General features: G+C 40.6%; 1 protein-coding gene and 1 long non-coding RNA gene across 5 annotated transcripts; both read right to left on the bottom strand.

The window, feature by feature from the left end:
* Positions 1-1,161: 1,161 nt before the first annotated feature.
* On the bottom strand, positions 1,162-26,967 carry LOC109995580 (glutamate decarboxylase 1). Of its 4 annotated transcripts, none has more exons than XM_020649353.3 (17): positions 26,667-26,967; positions 21,027-21,146; positions 19,048-19,104; positions 17,338-17,475; positions 16,132-16,374; positions 14,263-14,353; positions 8,876-8,988; positions 8,036-8,151; positions 7,693-7,772; positions 6,991-7,045; positions 6,764-6,880; positions 6,614-6,678; positions 5,980-6,058; positions 5,510-5,659; positions 5,247-5,354; positions 4,973-5,062; positions 1,162-4,114 (listed from the first exon to the last, which is right to left on the bottom strand). In XM_020649353.3, the coding sequence occupies exons 1-17, from the start codon at positions 26,953-26,955 to the stop codon at positions 3,941-3,943; spliced, it is 2,085 nt and encodes a 694-aa protein (XP_020505009.1). In that variant the 5' UTR covers positions 26,956-26,967; the 3' UTR covers positions 1,162-3,940. The 4 variants fall into 4 exon arrangements, with proteins under 4 accessions (XP_020505009.1, XP_020505026.1, XP_020505017.1 ...); XM_020649370.2 differs by lacking the exon at positions 26,667-26,967 and adding an exon at positions 22,113-22,384; XM_020649361.3 differs by lacking the exon at positions 19,048-19,104.
* Positions 24,541-26,541, bottom strand: LOC136179051 (uncharacterized). Its single transcript, XR_010666323.1, has 3 exons — positions 26,069-26,541; positions 25,225-25,306; positions 24,541-24,988 (listed from the first exon to the last, which is right to left on the bottom strand). It is a non-coding gene; the product is annotated as an uncharacterized lncRNA (long non-coding RNA).
* Positions 26,968-27,040: the final 73 nt, after the last annotated feature.

The following is a 27,040-nucleotide window of genomic DNA, read 5'->3' as shown; positions in this document are numbered from 1 at the left end:
TGGCCTCCGTGTAAAGGTTATGAAACACTGTAACTGATGTATTAGTTTTTCAATGAAATGGTGGCTGAACCAGATATCATACCCCAGGGTGAGTAAAAGCAAAAAGACAGGAGACTTGGGGGAGGATTCAGAGACGGGTCAAATAATGAAAAATATGAAGAAAACAAAATAAAGAAGTGAACAAGAGGGGGTGAGGAGGGAAGAGAAGACGAGATAAGAAGGGAGAGGAGAGATTTAAGGGCAGAATGGAGAGGTTTACTCTGGAGAACAGCCAATCCAACACACAGCTGGAGGCCAAACAAAGCCTTCTCAGGGATGATTAGGCAGAGAGGCAATAATGTATATCCCTCTGTGTGTGTGTGTGTGTGTGTGTGTGTGTGTGTGTGTGTGTGTGTACTGATAGAGGCACTATGCTGTGGCAGAGTGGGATTATAGCCATAAATAACATTTCTTCATTTTTGTACAACACGTTTGTGGAGCCTATGGAGTTTCCAATAGGCCTACCAATTCTTCTGATTACAGACTCTGAAAAATGTGCATGCTATTGTTATGATGCTCCGTTGGCTAAACTACAAATACAACACAAATATGGTGACATACAGAGTGAGTATGTTAACAATGATGTTTAGCCCAGCCCATTCCTCAGAAGGAATCCTATCCTTAAAACAAGATGAATGGAAATAAGCTACGCTAATGTTAGTTGCATCTTTTAATGTGTTGACTCATGATGAGAATCAGGACAATTCTGATGTTTAAAATGAAAATACTTACGTTGTGCCTAACCAGCTTTTACAAGATTAACTACAAAATAAAAAAATTAAAAAAACATGTCAGCTGTTATAAATGAATAATGGGAAAACAATAGTGGCTGAAATTTTGCTATTTGACCAACCTTAAACTGTAAGCCAGCAGTGCACTCTTCTTTAAAAAGTAGCTGCTAGTGGTAGACATGACTGAAAGAAGAAACGTGTCAATACTTTGGAGGGCTAAAAGTTGATGGTATCTGATCAGTGTTGAGAACTTATTTAGGCTGCATCAGATTTTATACTTTTAATATCAATACTGATCTTTAGTGAAGCCACAGGGAGAAACAGCAGTGTGTGTGTGTGTGTGTGTGAGAGAGGAGGAGATTTTCATGGTAATTCAATAAATCAGACTCAATTTCTCCCTTTAATAAACTTTATTTAAAGATTTTTTTTCTCCAGTTGATTCTGTTAAAGTGCCGACTGAAAATCGTTCCCTTACAGCTGGCTTCATCAAAAACCGAGATTGTTCACATACAGGAGTCATTGGCCACGTACAGTACACAGGTTACCTTAAATATGATTTATACAACTGTGCCATTCACATATGGTCCCAAGATACCATAAATACTTTGTTAATATAAGTCTTATATTCTACTGCCATGGTACACATCCATTTACAATGGAAGAAAGAAAGGTGAACATTGTGCAAAGACACAAACAGGAACTCTGGATACAAGATATTCCATCGAGCTCCCATAACATTGAGAATACAGGTAATATGTAGAACAGTTAATATATTATATTACAGTAAATGCATCAGGATTTAAACAGATACAACAACCCTTTCTTCACAGTCTCGAGAAGAGAGTACATTCTCACATCCTTGTGCTCTTCTTTAAAATAAAGGAACCGGCACGGCTGCCAGAGGATTACACAGACTTCATTCTTAATCTCATCAGAAGGCCAGTCAGTCAGCCGTCTCTAAACATTCAGTCAGAAAGACTCACAATCACAGAAAGAAAACACGATAGAAATTTGCATTGCAGTCGAGGGTCAATAGGTCACATTTTACAAACACCTATAATCTATATGAAGTTCTATATGAAGGACGATGGATTGTTCTCTTTCTTTGGCTGACAAAATCACTATAAATAAACGTCCTTTAATTAAATTTACAAATGTATTACTGTGTAATACACATAGAGATACATTTACAATAAAATACCTGAATCTGCAAACAGTGGAAATTCAATAAATATCTTATATAATCAAATATCTTAACAATGTTTATAGACACACATGGGTATCACATGATTGCATGAAATAGACAACGAGCCAGCGTTTTACACGTTCAAAGTCGTCACAGACTCGGGAAAGCTGCTGACATTTTTAATCTTAATCTAAATCTTCTACGAGGAAATATTGCAGACTTTTCTGACAGGTTATCTTGCACCTCTCAGCTTGATACATTTGCTACCTATGGTGTGCACATTAGGTCATAATAAGCTTATTTCATCACACTGTTAGCCTAGAATACACAACAGATACACTCAGTGTGCCACATGCGCACACACACACACACACACACACGCGCGCGCACACACGCACACACAGTTTATGGGACATGTACACGGCTTATGTGCACTGAGATTAAATATAATATACAGCTGAAAGCACCAGTCATTCAATTTTGTGAAGCAAATATATGATAGAGCAGAATAGTTGTATTTTATCTTTTAAATGTATATTTCAATCATAATAATGTGTTACAAGGACCCACAAATTAGTTCAAGAAACATTGAAAACCACAAACAGGAACAGAGCCAAACACATGAAAACAAACAAACAAAAACAACCAGCTAGCAATAGCAGTAATCACATCTAGCAAATATCGCAAAATAAAATCTTTCATATATTATTCAGTTATATTTGATATCCCCAAACACGTTACACTAAACCATTCTTCTTTCAGGAGTATTGCTAATGAGAACCTCATGAAAAACCTCCAATGTGATAATCTCTGCAATGGCGAGATGGACATACGTTGTTCATATCACACTGTGACATCACAGGGCTCTTTGTCGAACCATTTCTGTAACACTGTGAGGCGTGCAGCGTACCAGGTAACTCTAAGAATGTAGCTGTAGCTACAGTCACAACAGAAGTCCAGCCCCAGAAGGATATCAAACCCAAATATTTTCTTGATCTCACTTCGGATTTACAGACAGAAATTTGTCAATTTAGGACATGGCTGCAGAAGATGGTCATAAGTGCCACAGCTGTATTGATGAGCACATAGGGTCATATTTACATCCAATAACTGGGGTCACTATGGATTATCCTACTGCGGGTCTCATCAGGTTTGTTAGAACATGTTCTTTTTTTCCCCTCAATAAAATCTCTCTCCACATCCTATCATCGAGACAGGACCTAAAATCTTCACACCAGGTAGTTTTTAAAACTAGGAATGTTAATGAACATCTGATCATATATATATATTAGAATTTTCTTCTTTAAAGGATACAATTTAAATAGTATCGTATTAGGCTGATTCTTGAATCTTTGTCTTCACTCAGGAATGATTTCAGTCTCCCTCAGACACAATTCTTTCGCTAGCTAAGGAGTTATATCCAATCCATACCAGTATATCAAAGAATAGTTTTATAATGATTTTTTTATACTATGAATCTGTGCTTTTCTCCCTATTAGTGTTTGTTCAAAAACCCACACAAGCACACACACACACACACACACACACACACACACACACACACACACACACACACACACACACACACACACACACTCAGGCACACACACACACACACATTAACAGACAAACTACATTGGACGAGAAACTAGATCACACACACATTACAACACACACATACATCAGAGTGTGTTTGTTGTACCTGGAGCATTCAGATACTTATTTTTATATATACTTGGTCTATAGGAGGAACTATGCAGGACGAGCGAGTACTGAACTCACAGTGTCTCTCTCTCTCTGTTTCTCTCTCTTCCGTTGGAAAAACAGTCAGGATGCTTCAGGTAAAGATAGACGGGATGTAAAGAACCTACGTCCTGTCGTTACTCTGTCTGCAGCACTGTGAGTGTTTCACCTTGTTAAAAATACATCAGATGTAGCTCATAGTTTCACCTTCTGGCCACTAGAGTGGCGCTGGTGGAGACCTCTACAGGTCTTGACCCAGCCTTTCAATCTCATCAATAAGGAAGTCGATGTCAGACTGAGTGGCAGCAGGGTTGGAGATGACCATACGGAAGAAGTTGACTTTAGTACCCTGAGGCTGGTAGCCCACCATGGTGGTCCCGGACTCCATCATCATGGCCTTGATCTTTGGCGCTACCTGTTGGGGAAAAGAGCTTCTAATTAGGGCTCTACATCCCTTTCTCTAGCATGTATTTCACAAAATGAAACAGTGAAGCCTATGCTGAAACCCTGCATCTTTCTAATGGCCAGCAGGGGGAGACTCCAATGGTTGCAAAAAGAAGTCGTCTTGTATGAAAACAGGTGCAAAAATTACTTTGATTCTTTGTTGATTTTAGTATGCATGTTCCCTTTAAGTATATGGTCTTAATGCTCATTTAACAGTGAATTATGTTTATTTTGGAAATCATCATCCAATTTAGAATAAAATAAACTAAAAAGAGGGATCCAATGGCAGCATATATAGAGAGAACAGAAGTGGGCCAAGACTTGAACCTTGAGGTACGCCAAAGTGTGAGGGGAGAATTGATATTGATATTTTATGAAGAAAAACATCTTAGGGCTGTTCCAGAAATGCAAAGACTGGAATGGATATTTGTGTGCAGCCCAAGTCCCAGCAAGGACTGCTCGCACCAAAAACATTGATTGCCCTAATTTTTGCTTGTTGCTGATCTCCTTTAGGATTCCAATCCTGTATTTTAGGAAATAGGGAATGCCTCTTGGAGTGATCCTTGGTAGGTTGTTAACACATTTGCGTATTATCAAATTATCTTGACTTATCCATTCCACATCTCTTCACATTAGAAAATGCCCCCCCCCAATAATTACAAATCTAATTATTTTTTTTAGATGTTTCCATTGCTTTGCTCTCTTTGATTCAAGCGTAGGTCTCTAGAAATGTTCATTTTGAAATGTGCTTTATAAATGAGTTATTCTTATTAACCTCCTGTATCTGTATCTGTCACAAGTATTGGAAAGACATTGACAGGTTTCTTACCCTGTGGAGTTTTTCTCGCCGTTCATCACCCTCAGGCATTCCTCTCAGGCCGGGCGGGATATACCAGAAACAAACATTGGTGTGCTGAGGCTGCAGACAGACAAAAACCCACAATAAACCATAGGTCATATATGGATAATTGCAATTTGCAAAATTGACAAAGATTTTTTTGGGGATTATCCTTGCCAAATCGGGTTGTGTCATTATAGAACTTCAAGTATATAACATTTTCTTGAGTGACTGAAAATAACATTGATAGTCTAGAGAAGCTCACCACTCCATCGAACACCATCTGATATCCCTCCCTGTTCTTGATCTTGTTGTAGAGGTACTGGGACAGGTCCAAACACTTGTCAATGTGCTGTTCAAACCCGATGGTGCCCTGAGAGGAACATTTCTTAGTCAGCAACAGTTAGAAAATAAAAACATGACACTGATGCTACAGTGTCTGCTATTTAAACATTATGATATATCTAATTGGTTTAAAGACATTTTTGTATGTTAGTTAAAGTCATCACAACCACCAGGCCATCTCACCTTAGCCTTCCACATGAGCCAGAACTTAAAGATGTCGACGTGTCTGCCACATTGGATCGCTTTGTCCCCTGTGTCGTATGTGACATCGTACTGTTTGTCTGGTTGGAAGAGGTAACCTGCACACATGGAGTTACAGCCTGCCAGGATTCCCTACCGAAACAAAGGACACACAGTGTTAACCTTCGAACCCCTTCTTCTGCCCCATGGTGTGCAAGCACTATGTACAGCTTTCACATATTACTAGTGCTATGAAAAGCAACATTAATATGGACACATACTGCATGCAAACCTGTCTCATCAAAAGAGACGGTCCTATTATCATAACGATTCAGACAGTAGAGAATTAAAGGCAATCTTATCTGCAAAGGCTGTGTGTGTGTGTGTGTGTGTGTGTGTGTGTGTGTGTGTGTGTGTGTGTGTGTGTGTGTGTGTGTGTGTGTGTGTGTGTGTGTGTAGTGTGTTTCCTGTACCTTCTCTCTGACCAGGATGGCAGAGCACTGAAGTGGGACGCCCATCATCTTGTGAGGGTTCCACGTAACAGAGTTCGCCCTGCAGAAATGTAAAATGTGTGTTAATTTAAGGATTTCCAAATCACTGACTTTCACTTGATAACATATTTGTAACACAATATTATTATTATCACATTGCAATGATGTAAAAAAAAAAGTTGTTAATCATTTTTAATGTCATACTAACTGTACTTTGCAATGTGGTGGACATAACGTGAAGTCGAGCACAGCATGAACTACAGTCCTGACATGACACTGATGGTTTCTGATATTTTGGTTGCTGATGAAAGCAGAATGAATGGAATAAGAAAACCTGAAAACTACTGACAACACTGTCCCTGACAACACAGCTTATTTTGGCTAGAATTACAAGACTATGCAAAGAAAGGCTAATTCCTTTTACTGCAATAAATTATTTTTAGGTGAGGTGACCCTGTCTCATAGTTGGTATCTGTGTAATGCTGTACTTGGTGGAAAACGTTTTTTTGTTATGGTATGAAAAGCTTTTAAAACTGTCTTATTTCACTGAAGTAGTTTCACTTGAGACGTTCTTCACAAACTATCAGAAACAACCTTTCTGTTCCCATTCACTCACCTCTCCACTCCATTGAGCTTGTGGCGATGCTTCCTGGACATCAGCAGTCCACCACCCCACGCTCCCTGAGGAGACATTGACACAGTATTAAAGCTACGATCCCACTATTAAAATACCACTTCAACAACTGATCCTATGTCAGGTACTCACATCAACATGGAGCCACAGGTTGTATTTCTCACAGATGTCAGCGATCTCATTGATGGGGTCAAACGCACCATACACTGTAGAACCAGCTGTGGCGTTCACAAACAGTGGAACGTAACCCTGAAGAAAAACAAATACACATCACAATCAGAGGGAAACACATGAGGATTAAATAGTGAAAGTAAATACAGAAACAAAGACAATAAGGACAAAAGAAAAATGACACTCACCTTCTGTTTGGCATCAATGATCTTGGCCTCCAGATCTGCAGGAATGACTCTCCCTCTATAAGAACATAAACAATCATACTATCAGACAAGATGAATTAGTCTCCTGATTTTCAAGACATAGTTAACACACAAAATTTAGCTCATTAACTGTATACCTTATTGCTTTTTTACTACCTTAATTTTCTTCTTTCCTGTCTGATGAAGTCATTAGTCTAAAAAGCTGCTGTTAGGCTCCTCACAGTTGCACAAATACTCACATATAACACCTATTTTAGTCTCCCTAAACTGGCTTAAATCCAGGATTTCAGGGTTTTCGCAGTGCACCTGAGTCAACTCTTAAAACTTGAGGAGTTCTTGCTCTCCAGTCGGTAGCCCCTAAGCTTCGGAAAATCTCTGAATTAACCTGAGGTAATTCATTTTTTTAATTATTTTAAAAAGAGCTAAAGCCCATCTGTTTGCAAGAATTCAAGCAGCATGTGTTGTTTTTTAAAGTGTATTATTTAATTTTTTTGATTTTAACTTGTCAGTCCAAAGTCTGTTTCCTTTGCACATATTTTCCCAGACTTTATTCTCACTATATTTTATCTTACTGATCTCTTATATGGCTTTTGTAAAGCAGTTTATATCTTGTGTCTGAAAGTTGTGAAAGCTGGCTTGTTTGCTTTCAGATGTAGCTTTGAATTTCAATGTTTAGTTTTCTACCTCTCATCTGTGCTCAGGAGGATCACATTCTCTGAGCCAAAGCCCAGCGCAGCTCCAGCCTTCTTTATGGAGTAGTGGCTCTGTAGGGACAAAATCAGGAATATGATTAATCTCAGATTGAAACAAAGGAAACAAATCTTGGGATAATTTTCTAAATTGCAATTCTTTATGGACAATAGCAGATATGTTAAAAACTAAAAGAATCATTCGCTGAATTATTATTGTTCCTATTCAATGACCTCAATCTACATCCAGTAAGGTGTGTTGCCTGCATTTTTAGAACACTAGACTGTTCTGTGTCTGTATGTGTGTGTGTTCATTGTGTGTGTGTGTGTTTACGTACATGTTCAGATGTAAAGAGGACAAGGCGAGGAGCAGCAGACATGCCCTTGGTCTTGACCTCAGGGAAGTACTTGTAGCGTGCAATCATCACACTGTACATGTTAGAGATAGCACCCCCTGTTGAGCAGAGACACAAACATCAGCACCATGGACAGCAGCTATAACACCCAGACTGATGTCTACAAAAGAAAAGCAACATTTTGACAGAAATATCAAACAGCAGGCACATCCGAATAGTTGAGTACTGAGTGCTCAGAGGAGTCCACACAGCAAAAGCTGCTCCAATTAACACTGAATGGGAATTATCACCAGACATGATTCATGTCTGACAAAGGACCACAGCCCGAAACCTTACATGTGGTGATAATTCCCATTAAATGTTAACTGGAAAAGCAACATTTTGACCAACATGAAATAACTACTTCAATATGTCTTAGCGTTGGAAAAAAATAATAAAAAGAACACAAGATAGAATCCTAATATATTTTTCAAAGTATGATAAGCTACTATTCAATACCATATGACACACCACAATGCAGTGTCATACACTTCAATGGTATAATATAATACAACACAATGTGAGACGATAGACTTCAATGCAATTTGATTCACTACATTAAAATATTATGCGATACGATACGACATAATAAAATATGATAACAGTATGAATGTATTGTCCCCTTTGTGAAATCTCTATTGGATGCTTCTCCTCAAAATGATTCTGGGTCACAAGCAGGGCAGTGCAGCCGACAGTAGGTTAATAGTTTCATGATGGGGTCATTAGGCCTCTGGTGATTCCCACCCTTCATTTGTTAATGGCTTTTGTCATTGGTGGGCTAACCTGGTGAAAAGATACCGTCTCCCTCTCCGTCGGGCCAGCCAATCATCTCTCTCATTTTCCTCAGAGTCAGCTGCTCCATCAACACAAACACTGGAGCGATCTCGTAGGTGAACCTGTCAATCACATCACAACATTCATCAATAAAGCTTGTCCATCAAAATTACTGTGACGGCAGAGCCATTAGAAAGAAGAATGAAAGAATATTTTTATGCATCACACATAAATGCAGATTAGAAAGCAGCACAGCACACATACACACTCATTGGTTTTTTCATTAGCTGTTCTATAATTCCATCCACAGAGCACAAACTGCAGCTTGTGCTGACTGAGCTAATTAAAAAGTGTCTGATAGGCAGCAAACATTCATATTCAAATGCTTCCTAAAAATCACTCAGAAGTTTAATTAAAGCGCACAAAGCTCTGATAGCTATCTGTCAATCCTGCCAATCTCTGCAGCAGGCCTGAATGGGACTGATTTGAAGGCTGAGAGGATATACGTGTGTGTGTGTGTGTGTGTGTGTGTGTGTGTGTGTGCGTGCGTGTGTGTGTGTGTGTGAGAAAGAGAGAGAGAGAGACAGAGTTTGTGTGTGTGTGTGTGAGAGAGAGAGAGAGAGCGAGAGAGAGAGAGAGAGAGAGAGATAGTGTGTTTTAAAGAGATAACGGCTTCTGTTGACCTAAAAAAAAAATCGGAAATTGAGGAAAACACTACAATTGTTAATTTAATTTACATCATAAAAAGGAAGAAACGTGATGAGATTATAAGGAAAAAAATATTATTTGTGAAAGACATGAGAAGCAGGAGAAACATGCCATTTGCAACTTAGAAAAAGATAGAATCCATCTTCCACATATCCCTGTGGTCTTATTAAAAGTGACACCTGCCTCCTAAGAAGCTTGCTGACAGCAAACAAGAGGTTAAAAGAGAATATCTAGAACAGAAAAAGAACAGTAAGTCTACAGCCGATGGTGTACTCGGTTCTGCTCCAATGAGAACTGGGATCAAGTTGATGGAATTAATAGCTTGTTTTCTTAGCCAACTATACTGGCTTTGTTGTTTTTTTCAAAATTGATTAATCTTCTAAGTCAAATATTTAGAATCAATGACAGACCTAATTATTTCTCCTCTCGTGTTTTAAACAATAAAAAAAACGAGTTCATCAATGGTATAAAAATACAAACTGGACTCCTAAGCTAAAGTTATCAAATGTGTCGCAGAAAGCTCAACTCTTCCATCGAGGCCTCCCACTCACACCCTCAGGACTGATCCCCGTTTGTCCCGCTCATAATGAGGCCAGTTACACAACGCTCCTCCACTCCCACCAGCAGCACCAACACCAGTACCATCTGAAACAACATTAACAGTATCTCCTCTCTTTTTTTGATTCCTCTTTGGGTCCGAAGAGGATCGAAGGACTAGTAGTTCGGCTAGAGATGCGGAGTGGGGGGCTGTAGAGAAAACAAAGCACTGAAGATAACAATGACAGAGGACAACAAAGGAAGAGGAGGGGGCGATGTAAAAGCAAAGCAAGAAAGCTATAGAGAAAATCAAACCAGACAGCAAGGCAAAAAAAGAGGCTGCAGAGAATAGGATTAAAAACGAGATTGAAAGCCGAGGTAAAGCACTGGACTAAAAGGAAAAGACAAGAAGTTAACAAGTTTATGCATCTTTCACAGAGGCAAAAGGACGACACCTGGAGGTTCCACCCGTCACATATTCTTAAAAAGAGTGAAAGATTCATCTATTTAAAAAAAAACACAAATCTTGCAAAATTGACATTTCAAGAATTTAGAGCAACTGTGATGTATGGCAGGAATGGTGTTAAGAAGGGTAAACAAATACATATTGATAGTATTGCTTTCTCTTAATCTGAAACAAACAACTGTACACAATCTGAGTTTCAGCAGCTCCTTATCTGAATAGATCCAGGGTAAGATAGAGATGTGTATGCACAGAGAAAGCATGTTAACTGATTTATCAGATATGCAGACAAAGCTTATTGGGCTCACACCATAATGTTTTGCAACTGCAGAAATGCCAGGTTAGGAGCAGGATAATACTGGTTATTCTAGATGTAATCCTTTCCCAACAATTCCCCACAGACACACTTTATATATATATATATAAAAGCACAAGGACAATACAAGGCCTTTAGTGGGTTAATTTAAAGGCTATTATATCGCAGACTTACTGTTTGGTGTCCTGATTAGGGATCTGGTTAAGGTCTAATGTGGTCCATATACAGTATAGAGATATTTCATTATAGATTCCCTCAGAGAATCATATTGCAGATATTGTCCATATATTTAACAATTACAAAAGTACCATCATATCCCATATTAACAACTTGCTTCGTGCATTTTCTCCAGTGAAGAATAGAAAGACATTGACCTAAAGCGGACGGATGAAGAGATAGGGAAGAAAAGGACATTTTTCTTGTGTAATTGTTCATGGTGGGAGCTCAGCCACAGGATGGATTTGAACGCAACATTAGCTTCTCATCAGCACAGCCGATCAGATTGTGACCGCTGGGCTTCGACTATGTTCATCCCAGGGTAAAGCCACAAAGAAGACTAAATGTCTCATTTTGAAACATCTCCCTGGCTTACATTTAGACATATTTTGTTCTGTGATTTATTAAAATGAGGCTCAAAGGAAGGAAACAAATATCCTGGATGTTTCCCTTCCATTTCATCTTCAATGACTTGTCGGTCACATCAGAAAAGGGACGAAACCAATGTGCCTTTTTAAAATTCTCCTTCATCCTGTGAGTCATTTCACGCTGTAATGACAATAATGGTGATCATTATCACAATCAGAGCCAATCATTGGTCTTTTCAGGGTGAAAATTACCCCTCAGTCACCTGCCCGTCTCTAGGGACGGCCCCTAAATGCCCTTATTATCATCATCAAGGGCACTCGATGTGTGTGATTCTGCATTTGATTGTGTGTGTGTGTGCATGTGTGTGTGTGTGTCTGTTTGAGATTAAGCCTCTGACCCCTGAACACACTCTCCTCTCAGCCTCTCAAAGGAGCACTGAGTCAGTCTGGGTCCACGGGGACAATGGAGCCAGAACGAGACTCCGCAGGGAGCTGCAGAGCCAGTTTCCTCTCTGTGACAGTGTTTTCTGTGCAGCCGGGGGACATTGTGTGTCAGTGTGGGGCCCAGCTGGCCTATCTGCTAAGACCAGCTCACAATGAGCCAGCAGTCAATGGACTGGAAACACTGGCTGCTGTATCTGGGACAGCCAGAGCTGGTGTGTGTGTGTGTGTGTGTGTGTGTGTGTGTGTGTGTGTGTGTGTGTGTGTGTGTGTGTGTGTGTGTGTGTGTGAGAGCGCGTGTCATTATGAAAGTGTGTGAATTCAATGGCCCTGTCTCTTCGGGCATTCTGCCAACCAGGAGATGAGATGGGAAAGTTTTTCCAAAGAGGAGGGGGTGGTTTGCACAGCTAATGTTTTGAGAAATGGGATATATTAAGTGTCTCGATTTTTCTTCAGCTCTTGGTTTATTATCCTGGCATTGATCTTTTTTTTTGCGGTAGGACTCTAAGAAAGAATAGTTAGAGAATACTGAATGCTTTATTTGCGTATAGGAGGAAAGTGCATTTGCCCTTTCCACAGTACTTAATCGTGTTTGTTCCTCTTGAGGTAAACCGGTCTTACTGTCTTTGCAAAGCAAACTCTAGCCCATTTGTTGTATCCCTACGTTTAAGCCTCTGATTCTGATTGATCAGATTCTGTTATCTCGCCTTCAGTCTGTAGCTTAATAATTGTCACATCCTGGGTATCCTTTCTTTTTTTTTTAAGTTATTTTTTGGGCCTTTTTACCTTTATTAGATAGGACAGCTGAAGAGGAACAGGATGTGATGGTAGGTGATAGTAGGGGATGACATGCAGCAAAGGATCAAGGTCAGATACGAAACCCAGGGCCGGTCTGACGAGGACTATAGCCTCTGTACATGCAGCACGTGACATAAACGTAGGGCTACCGGTGCTCCCCACAGTTTACGTTTCCTGTTGTCATTTAATTTCTTTTTTTATGCACAAAAGCCAAACTGTTACAAACAGTTCAGTCAGGGTTGAGTTATTGTTGTTTTTTCAAGCAGAAATATGAAACATCCTCTATTCCAAGCTTCTTGATTGTGAAGAATTTTTGCTTTTCTTTACTAATTGAGTATTTTAAGAGTCTTTCTTGATAGAAAAATACGCATTTGAAGATGTCTCATATGATTTTTGGAAAGGGTGATGAGCAGTTTCCCTTGTTGGAAACACTTTGGGAAAAAAGGGATCCCTTCATACGATAAAGGAAACCCGACACAAGACTGCTCGACATTTTTCACTGGTTAGCCGCTATAAGGATCCTAAGGATTGTTCATTTTTGGACACGCAAAATAAGACATTAAGAGATGCCTCCTTTCCTCTGAGGAAAGCTTGGTGAGCATATCTAACAATTTTTAAGTGTTAAAGACCAAATGATTCATCAATTCAATGAGAGAGTAATCCGCTGATCAAATGAGACGGACAGTAATCATTGGTTCCAGCCCTTCAGATAAGCGACGTGTAATCTCACATCGAGTCTTCACATTTTTAGAAGAGATAAAAAGAAGACATTTAAAGACATTTAGGGAAAGTTTCATGAGCAGGTTTCAATATTTTAATAATTCAATAATGGAAAAATGATCAGAGCTTTACAGTGCTGAACATTTCCTCCCCTGATTAACTCTTAAAAACCTTTTTTATACTTTTGAGATTGCTCTAAATCTGCACATAACATTTTATTATTTTGACCTTTTCTTGTTAACTCAAATGAGGAAAGTCAACTTGAACTTGAAAATGAGTTATTTATCTGTCCCTCCACTGTGAGTGAATGGTTAACTGGTTTACCCTCAGCTTTGTGTGTTTAAGTGTGTGTGTGTGTGTGTATTCTGATATTGTCTCACGTTCTCCCAGTAATCATAACACAGAGTTACAGCTTTATTTACAGGACGTGTGTGTGAGACTTTGTGTGTATGTGTGTGTGTGTGTGTGTGTGTGTTCATGCCCTCTATCAGACGGGGCCACCATGTAACTGTGACCCGAGATCAATATGCAATCTAACCACCCCCGAGGCTGGGCTGCTTCCATATAGAGCACGGTACAGTGGCAGCCTGCCGTCAGTCAATACAGCGTCTCTACAGGACAAAATAAACACTTTATATACCGATAGAGAGACCCCTGTGAGTTCATATGAAAATGACTGGAGGATATTTCCAGTGGCCTACAAATAGGAAATCTCAGCTGGCCTGTCATGACATGTAGAAGTGTTTCCCTGGTATACATAATAGTTATCAGACATATTGTACATGAGCACAAATAAGGGGCATGTACTGGTTTTTATCTTATGACTTACATGTTGGTGTTAGCAGTGGAGGTGAGCCACTCTCCGGCGAGTCCAATGATGTCCAGACCAGTAGACAGCTGGTTGAAGAAACGTGGGTGACCTGAGCACGAAAATATAAACAGGAAATATCTTAATGTCCTACCTATTACCAGAGAGTGAGGGCATCATGTTTTTTATAGAGAAGACACAAGAAAGGCAGCCGCTGATAAGCTTTTGAAAACCCCTACTTAAAAAAAAGTTGTTTCTGTTCATTGGATCAGTATGAGGAACACTTTACATGCAGCACTACAGTAAATCTTGATGTGCTGATTTTAAACGGAAACAGTTTTGAGGAGGGCTAAGTCATCATGTCTGATTTTGAGCTTTCAGTTGTACTGTGATTTATTGTCCTCGAGCTTGTGTCTTGTTGTTGTTTTTTCTATCCATGTTACGAAAGAGTTCTTTTCTGAAGCCTCTGATGTATTTGTTTGTTTTAAAGGGCTGTCTACTCTATAGGATCAACATTGCAGGCTTTAAAGGCGGATGTGGGTTTACATGCTCACATTAAAAACATTTAATAACAATAAAACAAGTCTGCCTTGTAAAGAGTCCATAGGAACATGAATTAAGGTATATAAGGACTTAAATGTCTTGCAGGCTAAAGTTGACCATCTACATAGTAATGAGAAAAATAAAATGAACATAAAGAAGCAGTTGTTAAATAACAGTAAATTGTCCATATTTCACGTATGTATTCCCCTGGTCAGCCATGAAACCTGGGGGATCTGACATTGCAGAGTGTACCATAATTACACTGGTAACAAGGCTCTATGACAGCCAGTTAGACTCTAAGGTGCCTGCACACACCAGCACCGTCAACACGCCCCGAGCCTAAATGCAGTCATGGGTATAAGCACGGTGTGGTAGTGGTGATGTACAGCTCCCATTATAAATGTCTGAAACACAAAACCATATAGAAGCTATTACAGGTCATTTCTAATAAAAATCTTCAAATAAAAAAATATACACTAAATGTTTTGTGAATATTAAAGGAAAAGAATAGGAAAGAAAGGTTTCAGCACCAAGGACAGCTCCTTCAGTTCAACTCCACGACATTCAGGCACGGAAATGTTTTTAAGAAGCACAAGAAAAAAAACTATTCTAACATCTCGGGAGAAAAAGTGGAGTTGAGTTGTAGACACAGCGGACCCTCTGTGATTTATAAAACCCAAGGGGCAGTTTGAGCACTGTCGTTTTTAACAGCTTGAAACAGCCGTGTTAGGATCTCCTCAGGCTACACTTGCTTTAATAAGTGGATGGGGAGAGAAAAAGGGGGGATGTCAAGAGAATTACCAAGGGGACAATAAATAAAGCAGTCATTGTAATGGGCTGTACACTAACTGGAAACAGCTTCTTCTTCATTGGTTTGTGCTGAATTCCCCTCCTATTAGTATAAATCTACATAACAGTGTTACATCTGTATTAAAAATATATTATTGGAATAACCTTTGGAGATGTAAATAAAGTAGATCTAGGGTAATGATTTTCTAGTAAAATAAACAAGATTGTCTCTGGATTACAATGTGCATGACTTGCATGATTGTGATCAAATGAGACATGTTCATAGGAATCTTTGTTTGACACCTTGGGAGATTGAAATATCATAGAATGAGTGTTAAGTCATTTTCATGCTCAAGGTGAATGTACGTCTTTGTATAATAATGTTTATGATTATATGTCGGTTTGCAGATTTAAAAAGCATGTTTTGAACTCAAAGACTTTAAGGTTAACTATCCTGTAAACCATTATATTTAAAAATAACACCCCACAATATGAATAATTCAAAAGGCCCTAGCTTTTCTAATCAAATTCCCTCAGCTTTGCCTTGAAGGTACCTACCTGTCCGTACCCCGTACTTGAGCGTGTCCCTACAGTCTACCAGGATTTGCTCCAGGGACTCTGGCTGGTCGGACAGCTCCAGGTTGAAGCCCTCCATACCCTCCAGAAGCTGGTGGGGATGGTGGAAGTCCAGCACCTTAGTGGAGCGGTCAAAGGTCTTCTTCACATAGTTGGTGAGGATTTCAACAATCTCCAGCAGAAATTGTATGGTGGGCTCCTCTCCATTTTTGGCTGGCAGCAGGTCTAAGGGGTAAGGTGACCGGAAACATAGCCTGAATATAAAGCCTGGATTTGAGGCCTCTGCCTATCTACCAGAGCATTTTAATCACAAGCAGTAGACCGACTGGACTTCAGAAATTTGTGAACAATGGCCTCTCTTATTATTTTCTTATAACAAATGTAATTTTCTATATTTAGCCAGTGACCTATGTGATATCTAGTAGCCTAACTGATTATTACTCAATGTGTTTTATTAATCTAAACCTTTCATTTTACGGCGTTTTATCAGAAGAAAGGCAAGTACCTCAAATAACATATTTTTGTAAAAATATAGTTTGCAGACAAAAAAATGTTTGTGTGCAAATTCTAATCATTTGATAATGGTTAAAACTTTTATATTTCCAGTTGATAAATAAAGACAAGGTTATTAAATAGTATGGGGATCTCTGGTTACTGAAGGTTCAGCTTTCAGGAGTGATATTATTTACAGTTAAGGAATTTTTTTCAGTTTTATTATGTTCGAAGTGAACAATAAAGATATTACAAGTTTTCCCCTTGAACTTGCTTTACGCAAAAGTATTTAATTAAGGATATCAACAGAGCTAAAGCAAAGAAACTCTATCACAACTGTAAAGAAGATTCCAAGTAGCCAAACACTTACTGTAGTGCGAGAACTTAGATAACGTGTTTTTCAATGTTACGGCTCAAAACTAATTCAAAGCCACTGAATTGACCAAACTACCACTAGGCCACAGTCTTCATCATTAAGTGCTGGTCCTTTCAAGAGTTGAAATTGTGTTTCAGAAGACAAACAATAATAAAGCATTCATCATCGAGTGAAATGATAACTAAGGTAACAGATATGTTTTCTGGATAAAGGAGGAGGCCTCAAACAGGTGATGTCATTTTAAATTGAAATAGGCTCATGAACAACATGTCTATGCAGCAGAGAACGTAAATGAACATGAGCTTGTTTGAAGCTCTCACCTCTAGCGAACAGGTTGGAGAAGTCGGTCTCGGTGAGGCGGAAGCGCGCGTCTCTGTCACTGTTGTCGCACGAGAGCAGGTTCTTCTGCCCCGCGAGCCTCCCCTTCTCATCCAGGCTGTTGTTCTTCTGCAGGAACCCTAGGGTGTTACACGGTGAGGAGCACGAGTTATCACCAAACACCTCCATCACAAACACGAAGAAGGACGCACTTGTGAAACCAAAATTTATTTAAAAACTGAAAAAAAAAAAATAAGAGGAAATAAAGAATGTAAAAAAAAATAAAAAATAAGAGGCAGCTCCTCAAAAAATATCTGTGATGTCTGCTCTTAATGGCCTGGATTCTGTCATCAGTAATGCTTTTATGTTGGAGGCCAAACCTAGAAGGACTTTTTATGTGAGCACAGAGAGAAATAAGGGGCACGCCCCGCACTGTGACGTCGCGACCACACCCCAGTCAGGAAGCACCCATGAACTTCACAGACTGGCCGTGTCGGTGGGCAGGAAACCCCGCGGTGGTGACCCTTCCACAGCCGATAAATCCACACCGTGTAAAGAGGGGTTAATGAAGGAAGCAGAGAGACCCCACAGCAGTCTGAGCCCGCAGGGCCCGAGTGTTTTAGACCTCTATTTCTGGACGATAATGTGTCTGTGTGATGGGCTAATGTTCGGCTCTAATTGTGCGCGAAACACGTGGAAGTCACACATCATTGTTATCTGCAAGCCCATTAAACATTAACCCTCATTATTTTTCAGTGAAAAATCTCTCAATTCTCTGATCATTAAATCCTGAATTACACATTTAAAATCAATAGGCTCTGCGAGACCCTATAACTGCCACGGCCTCTGTGTAGGAATATTTCCATCCACCTTCCATTCCAGTCCATTAAAATGTCATCAAGACCAATCAAATCTATCAGTCAATTCCTCATTTTCAGAAATGAAAATTGCAAACGTGTTCGATCTTCGGATCTGAATTGATTTCTGCCTCAACAAACAGGCCTTTTTGAGTCGCCCATCTTTGCAAAGCTGCAAGAAACACATATTATGCTACCCCATGTTTTTTTTCTTGTTGTTGTTTTTGAGGCAATAAAGAAACTCATTCCACAAAATTATAAACACAACTTCCCTTCAACATCATATCCGATTTTTTTCTTCAGTGAAACACACAGGCCTACTGTCATACAAATAAAAAATAAGCCCTTGAATTAAAAAAAAATAGGTTATATTATTATTAATGAATTGTGAAAAAAACACTTTATTTACCGGATATTTAAAGGCACACTATGTGCCTCTTAACCTAGCCTATATTTCTAGGCCTGTCTGCAGGACTTTTTCTCTTGTCGTGCTGAAATGGAGGAGACAGGGGAGGCTGAGGGGCGGTCGGGGGCGGTGAGACGGGGCTCTCATCATCAGACCTACAGGCTAATGTCCACTGACCTTTAGAAGATGGAAACACACAGTGACAGTCTGTGTGTTTGTCCTGCTCTAGCAGCCTTCATTGTGGGCCATTCCAGGCCTCCACAGTGGCTTTTTTTATTTTAAATGACAAAATGCCAAAGGAATTGAGGCACAAATTTAAATAAAAATTGAATATTATGGGGACATGTATACCATACATTGACATATGCTTCCCTAAATGTTTTGTCTTTGTGGATACATATATTGCATGTTTAAACAATATGAACGTTTTATGTGCACCGAAAACTTACCACAGATCTTCATCCCCAGTTTCCGTGTGCATCCGTGCATCCACGCGTAATCGTTTGCTAAAACAGAATGAACGTTTTGAGTTTGTGTGTGTGCAGGCCGCGGAGCAACGAGGATGGACGGTGATGGAGAAAAAGCTGCATGGTGGAGCACAGAGAGCACAGAGGATGCGAGAGACGGGCGGCTCTTGGCCAGGTGTGTGAACCCCTCAGGTTGTCTTTTGGGATATTTCTATTCACAATCTGTTTTTCATTATAGGCTTTTTCTTTTTCTGTCGGCATGTCATCCACATTTTTTATTTACCACAGTACCCACTGATCATGAGGGGATGAGTCTGATAACATTTCCGATTTAAGTTCAATCAATAGGCGCTGACAGAGGGCCGCACGGCACACACCCAGCCAAGGGGCGGAGTGGAGTTAACGCCCGTGAAATGAGCTCACGGAGGAGGGCAGGAATTAATTGAGTGAAACACAGTATGTGACTGCAGCGAGCTGCTAATGTCTGGAAGTCTAGATGCAGAAACTTATAGAACAGGGCGTCTCATAACATGCACGCGCACGCACGCACACACACACACACACACACACACACACACACACACACACACACACACACACACACACACACACACACACACACAGATGGAGCAGAGTCAAGGCGAGTGTAGCTTTACACCTGATGGAGAACTTTCAAATCAGAAACAAGTATTTAAATTTGCTGAAGCAATTTCACTGCGAGAAAAAGAGCTCGAGGGACTGAGGCCAAGGCAAACACACGGAGACAGGCGCGCGCACGCACACACACACACACACAGTACACAAGCCGCGAGGCGTGAGATGGAGCGTGGCGAAGAGATAATGGCAACATCCAGTAGCAGTATACCAGCAAGTCAGACACAACAACAACTTCTTTTTAATGGGCTGCTCCCGGTACAAAGTCACAGCTGAAATAATTCAGGTTTCTGTACAGTTTTTTTTTTTCGATCGATACCCAAGGGCCACAAATCAAAGTCTCAAAAAAATATTCAATATATGAAAATGTATTAGAAAAATGAATTGTACATCCCTCCTCGGGAACTATATTGCCTTTGACAATGGCTGAAATGAAAACCCTTAATTATTTCCCGTGTTGCGCTGCAGATGGCTGCTCAAGTGCGCAAGAATGGGCTCCATTTTGTGAATGTGACAAAGGCTCGAGATGATTAATTAACCCACAGGTTAGTTTAAATACATTTGGACTCTTTGAAGAAGAAAAAATGGCAGCAAATATTTTTATAACATCAGCTGATCTAAAGACACTACAGCATCGAGGGCCTAAACGCGTGCTGGGGAAAGAGATAAGATTAATTATGATGGGGGGGGGGGGGGGGAGGATCATTCATTTTAATGCTCAGTTTTTTCGAGCATTTATTTGGGACGAAATCACTCAAAAAAAGTAACGGTTCAACCCAAACCCTGAAGAGTTATAAGAAGAAGAAAAAATCAGGGATTCGTTTTTAAAAATGCGTATTTATTATCACAATATACTAAAAGCCATTCCATAATTTATTAAATAACAATACTTAATAAGATGCTTTAATTGCACATTATATATCTGGGCCAGGTCGGCTGCTCGGCGCGCTCCGCTGACTCGCAGGCAGCGACAGGCAGCTGTGATGGCTCTGTTTTTAACCGGAATGATTAACGACGAAGCCCACACAGCAAATGGCCCGGGCGAGACCAGCTTTTATCAGACGGAGAAGGAGGGAGAGAGAGGCAGAGGGGGCAGACAGAGGCAGACAGAGAGGTGTGAGAGGGGGGGAAAAAGGTTTTATCCCTGGCTTTGACGACAGATCGAGCTGCATGAGTGTCTCTGAGCAAGGCACCGATTCAATGTCACAGCCTGCGCGCTCCGGAGAATCTGCCCTCAGGGGGGGGGCTCGATACTGGAGCACGGGGGTATTAACAGGGAGAGGAGGAGGAGGAGTGTGAGGACATACTTGTGGTCGGAGGTCTTAAATTAGCAGAGTTGGGGTCCTGGTCCCCGCCGCTGGCTCTCGGTTCAGACGTGGCCATCACTCCTCTCCTGGTGTCTGATCTCCAGCTGGGAAATAATTCAACTGCAAACAAAACGGTGCACAGTTAGAAGAGACCAGGTCAGACAATCAAATCCACAGCGACAGCCAATATGCATATCTCAATAACTGCAGTCAGCTCAAACGTGAGCCAGGATTTAAGCAGAAAAGGATATCACCTCCACCATGCGCCACCAGCAGAGATGTATCCCCGGAGGAGGAAAGCTGGGTGCACGATGAAACAAGACGCGCAATTTGGAGAGAATTGCGCACGACGCACCAGCATTACGCACACGAGGATGAATAGGTTTGGTGATAACGTAATGCCTCTGTGGGTCCATTCATTTTAGAGATAACCTTTGTTATTACTTTGAGTCGGTTTGCAATAAAATATTGTGACATTAATGTGAGGGGATTTTGTTTTATCAGTAGCACAGACTTACAGAAAATAGATGATAGCACGTTTGGGTGAGACGGTTAAATATCAGTAACTCAGACGGTAAAAAACATTTTTGATTACATTTCTGAGGCTTTAGATATGGGAGAGTAAGAAAAATCAATTCACCTGTTTAAATGTTAAGGAAATTAAGTAGACGACTGAAAGGTTGTTTTTTTTAAATCACAGCAGATTTTTAACAAATGTGATCTCTTTAGACATTTTTGGCCAAACTGCAACTCTAATGTCCACATTCGCCATTCATCTATTGACTCAGCAATCGACATTTCAATTAAGTTGCTCTTTGAACGAGAATATCCTCCTCATCATCAGTCAATGTCATCCTGATATGAGAGACAGACTGAACAACTAATGGATTCCTTCTGTCACTCATTGTGGGGCTGCTTTTTCTCCAAGATTCTTAACAGATTTCTTCTTCTAATTGTTATGATACACTTTTATCCAAAATAAATCCAAGGTGAGGCTCTATAATTAGGACGCGCGTACAACAATGGGCTGTCTATTTCTGGAGAATCTCAAGCCTATAATTTAGGAAGGCAGAGGAGGCATCTTACCGGCTCACAGGTTGTCGAGTCCAAACTATAACTGATGTTCCAGTTGGCCCCCAAAGGCGCGACAAGCAGCACAATTAGTCCAGAGGAAGAGACAGAGGAGGAATACCAACAGAGCGCGCTAATAAAATCCCATCCAACCGCGCGCGAGTGACCCTTTCTTCTCCCTGAAGAATATTTTTTATTCGTTATTTATACGTGAGGCTCGCGCTGCCCATTGGTCTCTGTGCACGCAGGCATGAGTCACAGCCTTGCCTCCCTGTGACGACTAATGAAGCTTTCCTGACAGCCTCAAGAAGCCTAAATCGTAAGAAGGAAAAACACCAGTGACGTACACCCACCCTGCTGTGTGTGTGTGTGTGTCTCTCCAGGTGTGTGTGGGTGTCACAGGATGGAGGATGGAGACTTGAATGTGAAATGTGTTCTGATTTGGTAACATAGAAGTTGACCTTGGGAAGAAAATCAGCTGGTTTAATTAGCTTCAGTAACAGATGTATTCTGAAGTTAAACCTGTGGCTGAAGATGCTTTCATGACATTTTTCATGACTTTTCTTTCAACACAATAGAAATAACCCATTCATCCATGCAGGTACAGACTGTTAAATTCACCTTCCCCAGGTGCACCCTTTTTATAACCTTGACATGGACAATAACACTAGGACATCAGAGTGAGTCCAGCCTGGCGGGCGTTGACTTTGTGTCCTCTCCGTCTTCCTCCTGTCTGTGTCTGTGTCCTGGTCCACTGAACGAGCAGCGAGCAGCCATTATGTTCATTCAGTCACTGCAAATTATACCGCTTTTATCAAATGGAGCTTAGAGTTTCTCTTCTAGCAAGTCATGCGTAGATACGACACATAAAGATGAGCTCTGCCGTGTGATAATAACTCAAAATATGACAGCTGATGGCTTTTCTAAGGGATGGATAAGATGTGTGTTTTAGTGTAACCTTGAAGGTGACAATACAGTGGGTATATTATCACAGGACAAACAACATGCATATTTTTTGGCACAAAAGGTCCATCCTCATCAAGACAAATCTTTTCAACAGCCCACACCAATTCTTCCTGGATTTAAAACCTTGAATTGTATTACTCTCAGATTTATCCATTTCATAATAATGTAGAAAGATCAATAGTGACCAACCTATTTGAAGCATATACTGTATATAATACAGTGCTGGAGCCTTAAACCTGCATTTTACTTATAACCAGATGAAGGAGGCGTTATTTGTTGCAAAAATTGCATCGAACCCAAGCATTAGCCTCTGTCAATAAAAAAAGGAAGCTAATTTTGAAGTGCGAAAAAAAAAACTGCAGTTCCCAGAGTGTCCACTAGAGACTGGCTTCAAAAGCCAAAGAATCCTCATTCAGTCCCATATTAAAATGTAAATATTTACAGAAAAATAAACACTTATTCAGAGCCTGAAAGTGTGCTCTATAGCACACTTCTTTATTGGCTCACAGCGTAAGGGGGGAATATTTTCACAACACATCCATTTGTCTTAAATTAAGTATAAGAGTTATACACAATTAGGGGTGTGGTTGATTTGATTGACAGGAGGATTAAGGCTGGCCTCAGCTCCAGGTCTGTTTCTAGACTGATTGAAAATGAGCTGGTGGAGATAGTATTTCCAACATGGCGAGCGCCATCACTTGGCTTCAGAAAAGCTCTTTAAGAATGGGTGATGACAATGAGACGACGTCCACATTGAATACAGTCTATGAATGAACCAGAAGAAAAAACTGGTGATTTCTCAGTTGTCTTTTTTTTTTACTTCAGTAAACATTTTCCCAACACGTTGACGGTCTCATATCTAGTTTTAAGTATTTTTCAGTAGTGACACACTTTGTAATTATGATCACAGAGTAAATAAAGCTTCAGGGTTTGGCCAGCTCGCGATTGTAAAGTTGCTATAGGGTTAACATACCAAGCAGGATAGTTTGTTTGTTAAAATTCAGAAAAATGTAGTCTTAACAGTTTGATAAAAGCAGCAAATCCTCACAGTAGAAATGTTTAAACCAGAGAATGTCTGCTTTACTCCCTGACGAATCAATTTGTTACATCAAGTCCGCAGATTGATTCTCTGGACTGACTAATCAGAGTGTCTACATGGACTTGGTTATGAGCCTCATCACCGTTATGATCATATCCAGGATATGGTGTTTACATGAACACAGAGAAACCCGGTCATTCATATCCCTGTGTACATGATAAACACTAGTCTGATTACTGCATCTTATTTGAGCAAGCGCCTATGATGTTTATTCTTTACAACAAAAACGGTGGCAATTAAGAAATCTGAGAACAATGAGACCACTGTGTCTTATTGTGGGCTTAGTGGTGGAAATGGACACATTTCACTCGGGGAACCGTCCCCGGGTTGGTTTGCGAGAATGGGGGCCGTGGAAACACATTTTTGAGGAATAAGAACTCGAATCGTTGCTTAATTTATTTAAAACAGTACGATAACACATCATAAAACAGGCTTACATACGTTACTTTGGTTGTACCTCAATTGATTTACAGCAATTGTTGTTTTGTTGATGAACACCTATACATGATGGTAGTTACAATGAAAAGTCCGACATATATTAGGCTGTGAGTTGGACTATATGGTGAGCCTGAGAGAGTTCTTTTGTTGTTTCTGGAAGATCAGAGAGCCCTCCACTCCTCTGTCTCTGCTGGGATGTTGTAGGTTGAATCTTTCTGGGCACAGAGGGGAGAGAGGGTCCTCTCCTCCTTTTCTCTTTTGATCAATCTGGCTGTAGAGAGCTGTGATGGAGATCCTGAAGTCTGTGGAGGATCGGACATTTGTGGCTGGTCAGAAGGAGCTCATCCTCCTCTCCCTCTGTTGGAGGCCCACCTCATCAGCATCCACACTAGCACAGTAAAATAAAAAATACACCTTTTTTAATTTGTGAAGTGTAATTACTAATTTGACGTTACACGTTAACTTAGAAATAAATTCATATGTAAAGTCAGTCAAATTCAAACAGTGCTATTTGAAAGTTGTCAACACAAATGGTCTGAAGATGTTTGTCTAAACCAAAATAAGAAACCCATAATCTGATCAAAACAACATATAACCCAGAGGCCTATGTGACCTTAGACTCACCAGATCTCAGAGGTCTGTCTCTGCTCAGCTGAGGTGTGGGACCCTTCCTTTGGCAGTGGAAACAGGTTGCTTTCATTTCATTCTAGAGGAGGATAGAAAGTTTTCACTGTGAGATCTGGGTGAGATAGACAACGATGAGGTTTTGTTCTACTGTCCATTCTATCATTATCTGAGGTGTCAGCTTTTCTGTTAAATGTCTGAAGACAGTCCTCAGTTATCTATGTCAGGTGAAGACAGACTGAAGTACTTGTTCACACATAAGTAGTTTCCGATCCCTTAATTTGTAGTTAATGCCTTCGAATGTCGCAGGAGTTACACTTTATGTTCGATTGTGTTGAAAGTGATTCATGTTAAGATTTGGTCCGTCTGTGTTTGACATGTACAGTGTATCTTCTTTTCTTCACTGCTCTTGTTTGTTATGTTTTTCAGTGTTTTGTGAGATCATGTGGGCTGGCCACCCTTTCTAAAACACATGTTTTTGTTAAAAACACACAGACACACCTCCTGAGGCCGAACCCCCCTCCCTTTAAAACACCTCTCACTCTGACACAAAAGAGGGATTTAAATCTATAAATCACTTGACAGTAGTAGTTGACTTATTTCACATCCTATTGACCTCAAGCATAAACTAGACACCAGTCACAGTCGGTTTATTTTACATCTTAGTGATTTACTTTTACCACTCTATAATGGTCTTTAATGGTCTGACATAGAAAACTCAGTGTTATTACAGAGAGGATGCAGATGTCCTTATGCAACAAACAACAGATCTACAATGTCAAACAAGTTTCACTATTCTATACATCTCTGAATCATAATCTGGTCAAATAAAAACATGACTTACTTGACTTGTGTGTGCACACATCTGACTCCGCTGATGCTGGCGGAACCAGAGGGGGGCGTGATGACGAGTCAGCCAACTTTTTGTTTCCCCCTCACAGCAGCCTGTGTCCTCCACTCAGTAACAAACACTCACAGCAGCCCAGCCTCTGAACCAGCGGGTCCCGCGAAAGAAGTGTGGAAGGATCGCGCAGAGTATTTAGATCATAAAAACGTCGCACAGCCACTGATGTCAATGAGCCCTCTCAGTACAGCCTACCTGAAATCGCGAGATGAAAACAGCACCGTGGACGCGCTCCTATTGGCTGTAAAGGTTGTCACTTTGTTTTGTGGTGCGTTCAAGCACATTACAATATGTTCGTTTAAAAGAAGACGCTAATGCACCGGCCTACACAGCTTCATGCGAATTCCCTGATACACAAACATGAACTAGATGTATTTTAAATCGCTGTTACCTCCCGGTGTACCCCCCCCCCCCCCCCCCCCTCATGTACACCCCTGAGCATTATTAAATGCCAGCATCGCGTTGCAGATATGGTGCATCCAGCTCATTTCCAGCACCGGGAGAAGAAAGCGACAGCAATTATTACACATGTCCTCACCTCTGACTTGTGTCAGCCTTTCACCGCGTAGGTCGCAAAGGGTGAAGATACGCAGTCGTGACTGGTATCGTAATAATGCTTCTTCGTTTTTGTGTAACGGAACCTGACTTGCTCCATCGTACGAGTTGGGAAACCGGCGTCCTGTAGCCACCACAGACTTCAACACGTCAGCATTTCGATGCTTTCTTCCATCTAAACTTCCAATTATATTTAATGCGTTTATTAACGAAAGACACAACTCAGTTTCTTCGTCGCTCCAGAAGTAAGACGCTCCCGTTGCCGCCATCATGTTTGTTTTGCAGATACGTCACGACTTGGCTGAGTCCGCGCCTGCGCAGGTAGTCGGAAGCTGTCACATACCGGGGTCAGGTGGC

The sequence above is a fragment of the Labrus bergylta genome, chromosome 4 (genome assembly GCF_963930695.1).
Source record: "Labrus bergylta chromosome 4, fLabBer1.1, whole genome shotgun sequence".
Classification (NCBI taxonomy): domain Eukaryota; kingdom Metazoa; phylum Chordata; class Actinopteri; order Labriformes; family Labridae; genus Labrus; species Labrus bergylta.
Note: the sequence above shows the minus strand (reverse complement) of the source record. Positions and strands in the feature narration are given on the sequence as shown.

Bases quoted from the DNA above. Each gene is read 5' to 3' on its own strand.
- LOC109995580 (XM_020649353.3), bottom strand. From the start codon at position 26,955: ATGATGGCGGCAACGGGAGCGTCTTACTTCTGGAGCGACGAAGAAACT. The intron at 8,989-14,262 runs GTAAGTCATAAG...TGTGATTGACAG, and splicing joins TCCACTGCTAACACCAACAT to GTTCACCTACGAGATCGCTC. The intron at 4,115-4,972 runs GTAAGAAACCTG...TTTCCCCAACAG, and splicing joins GGCGAGAAAAACTCCACAGG to GTAGCGCCAAAGATCAAGGC.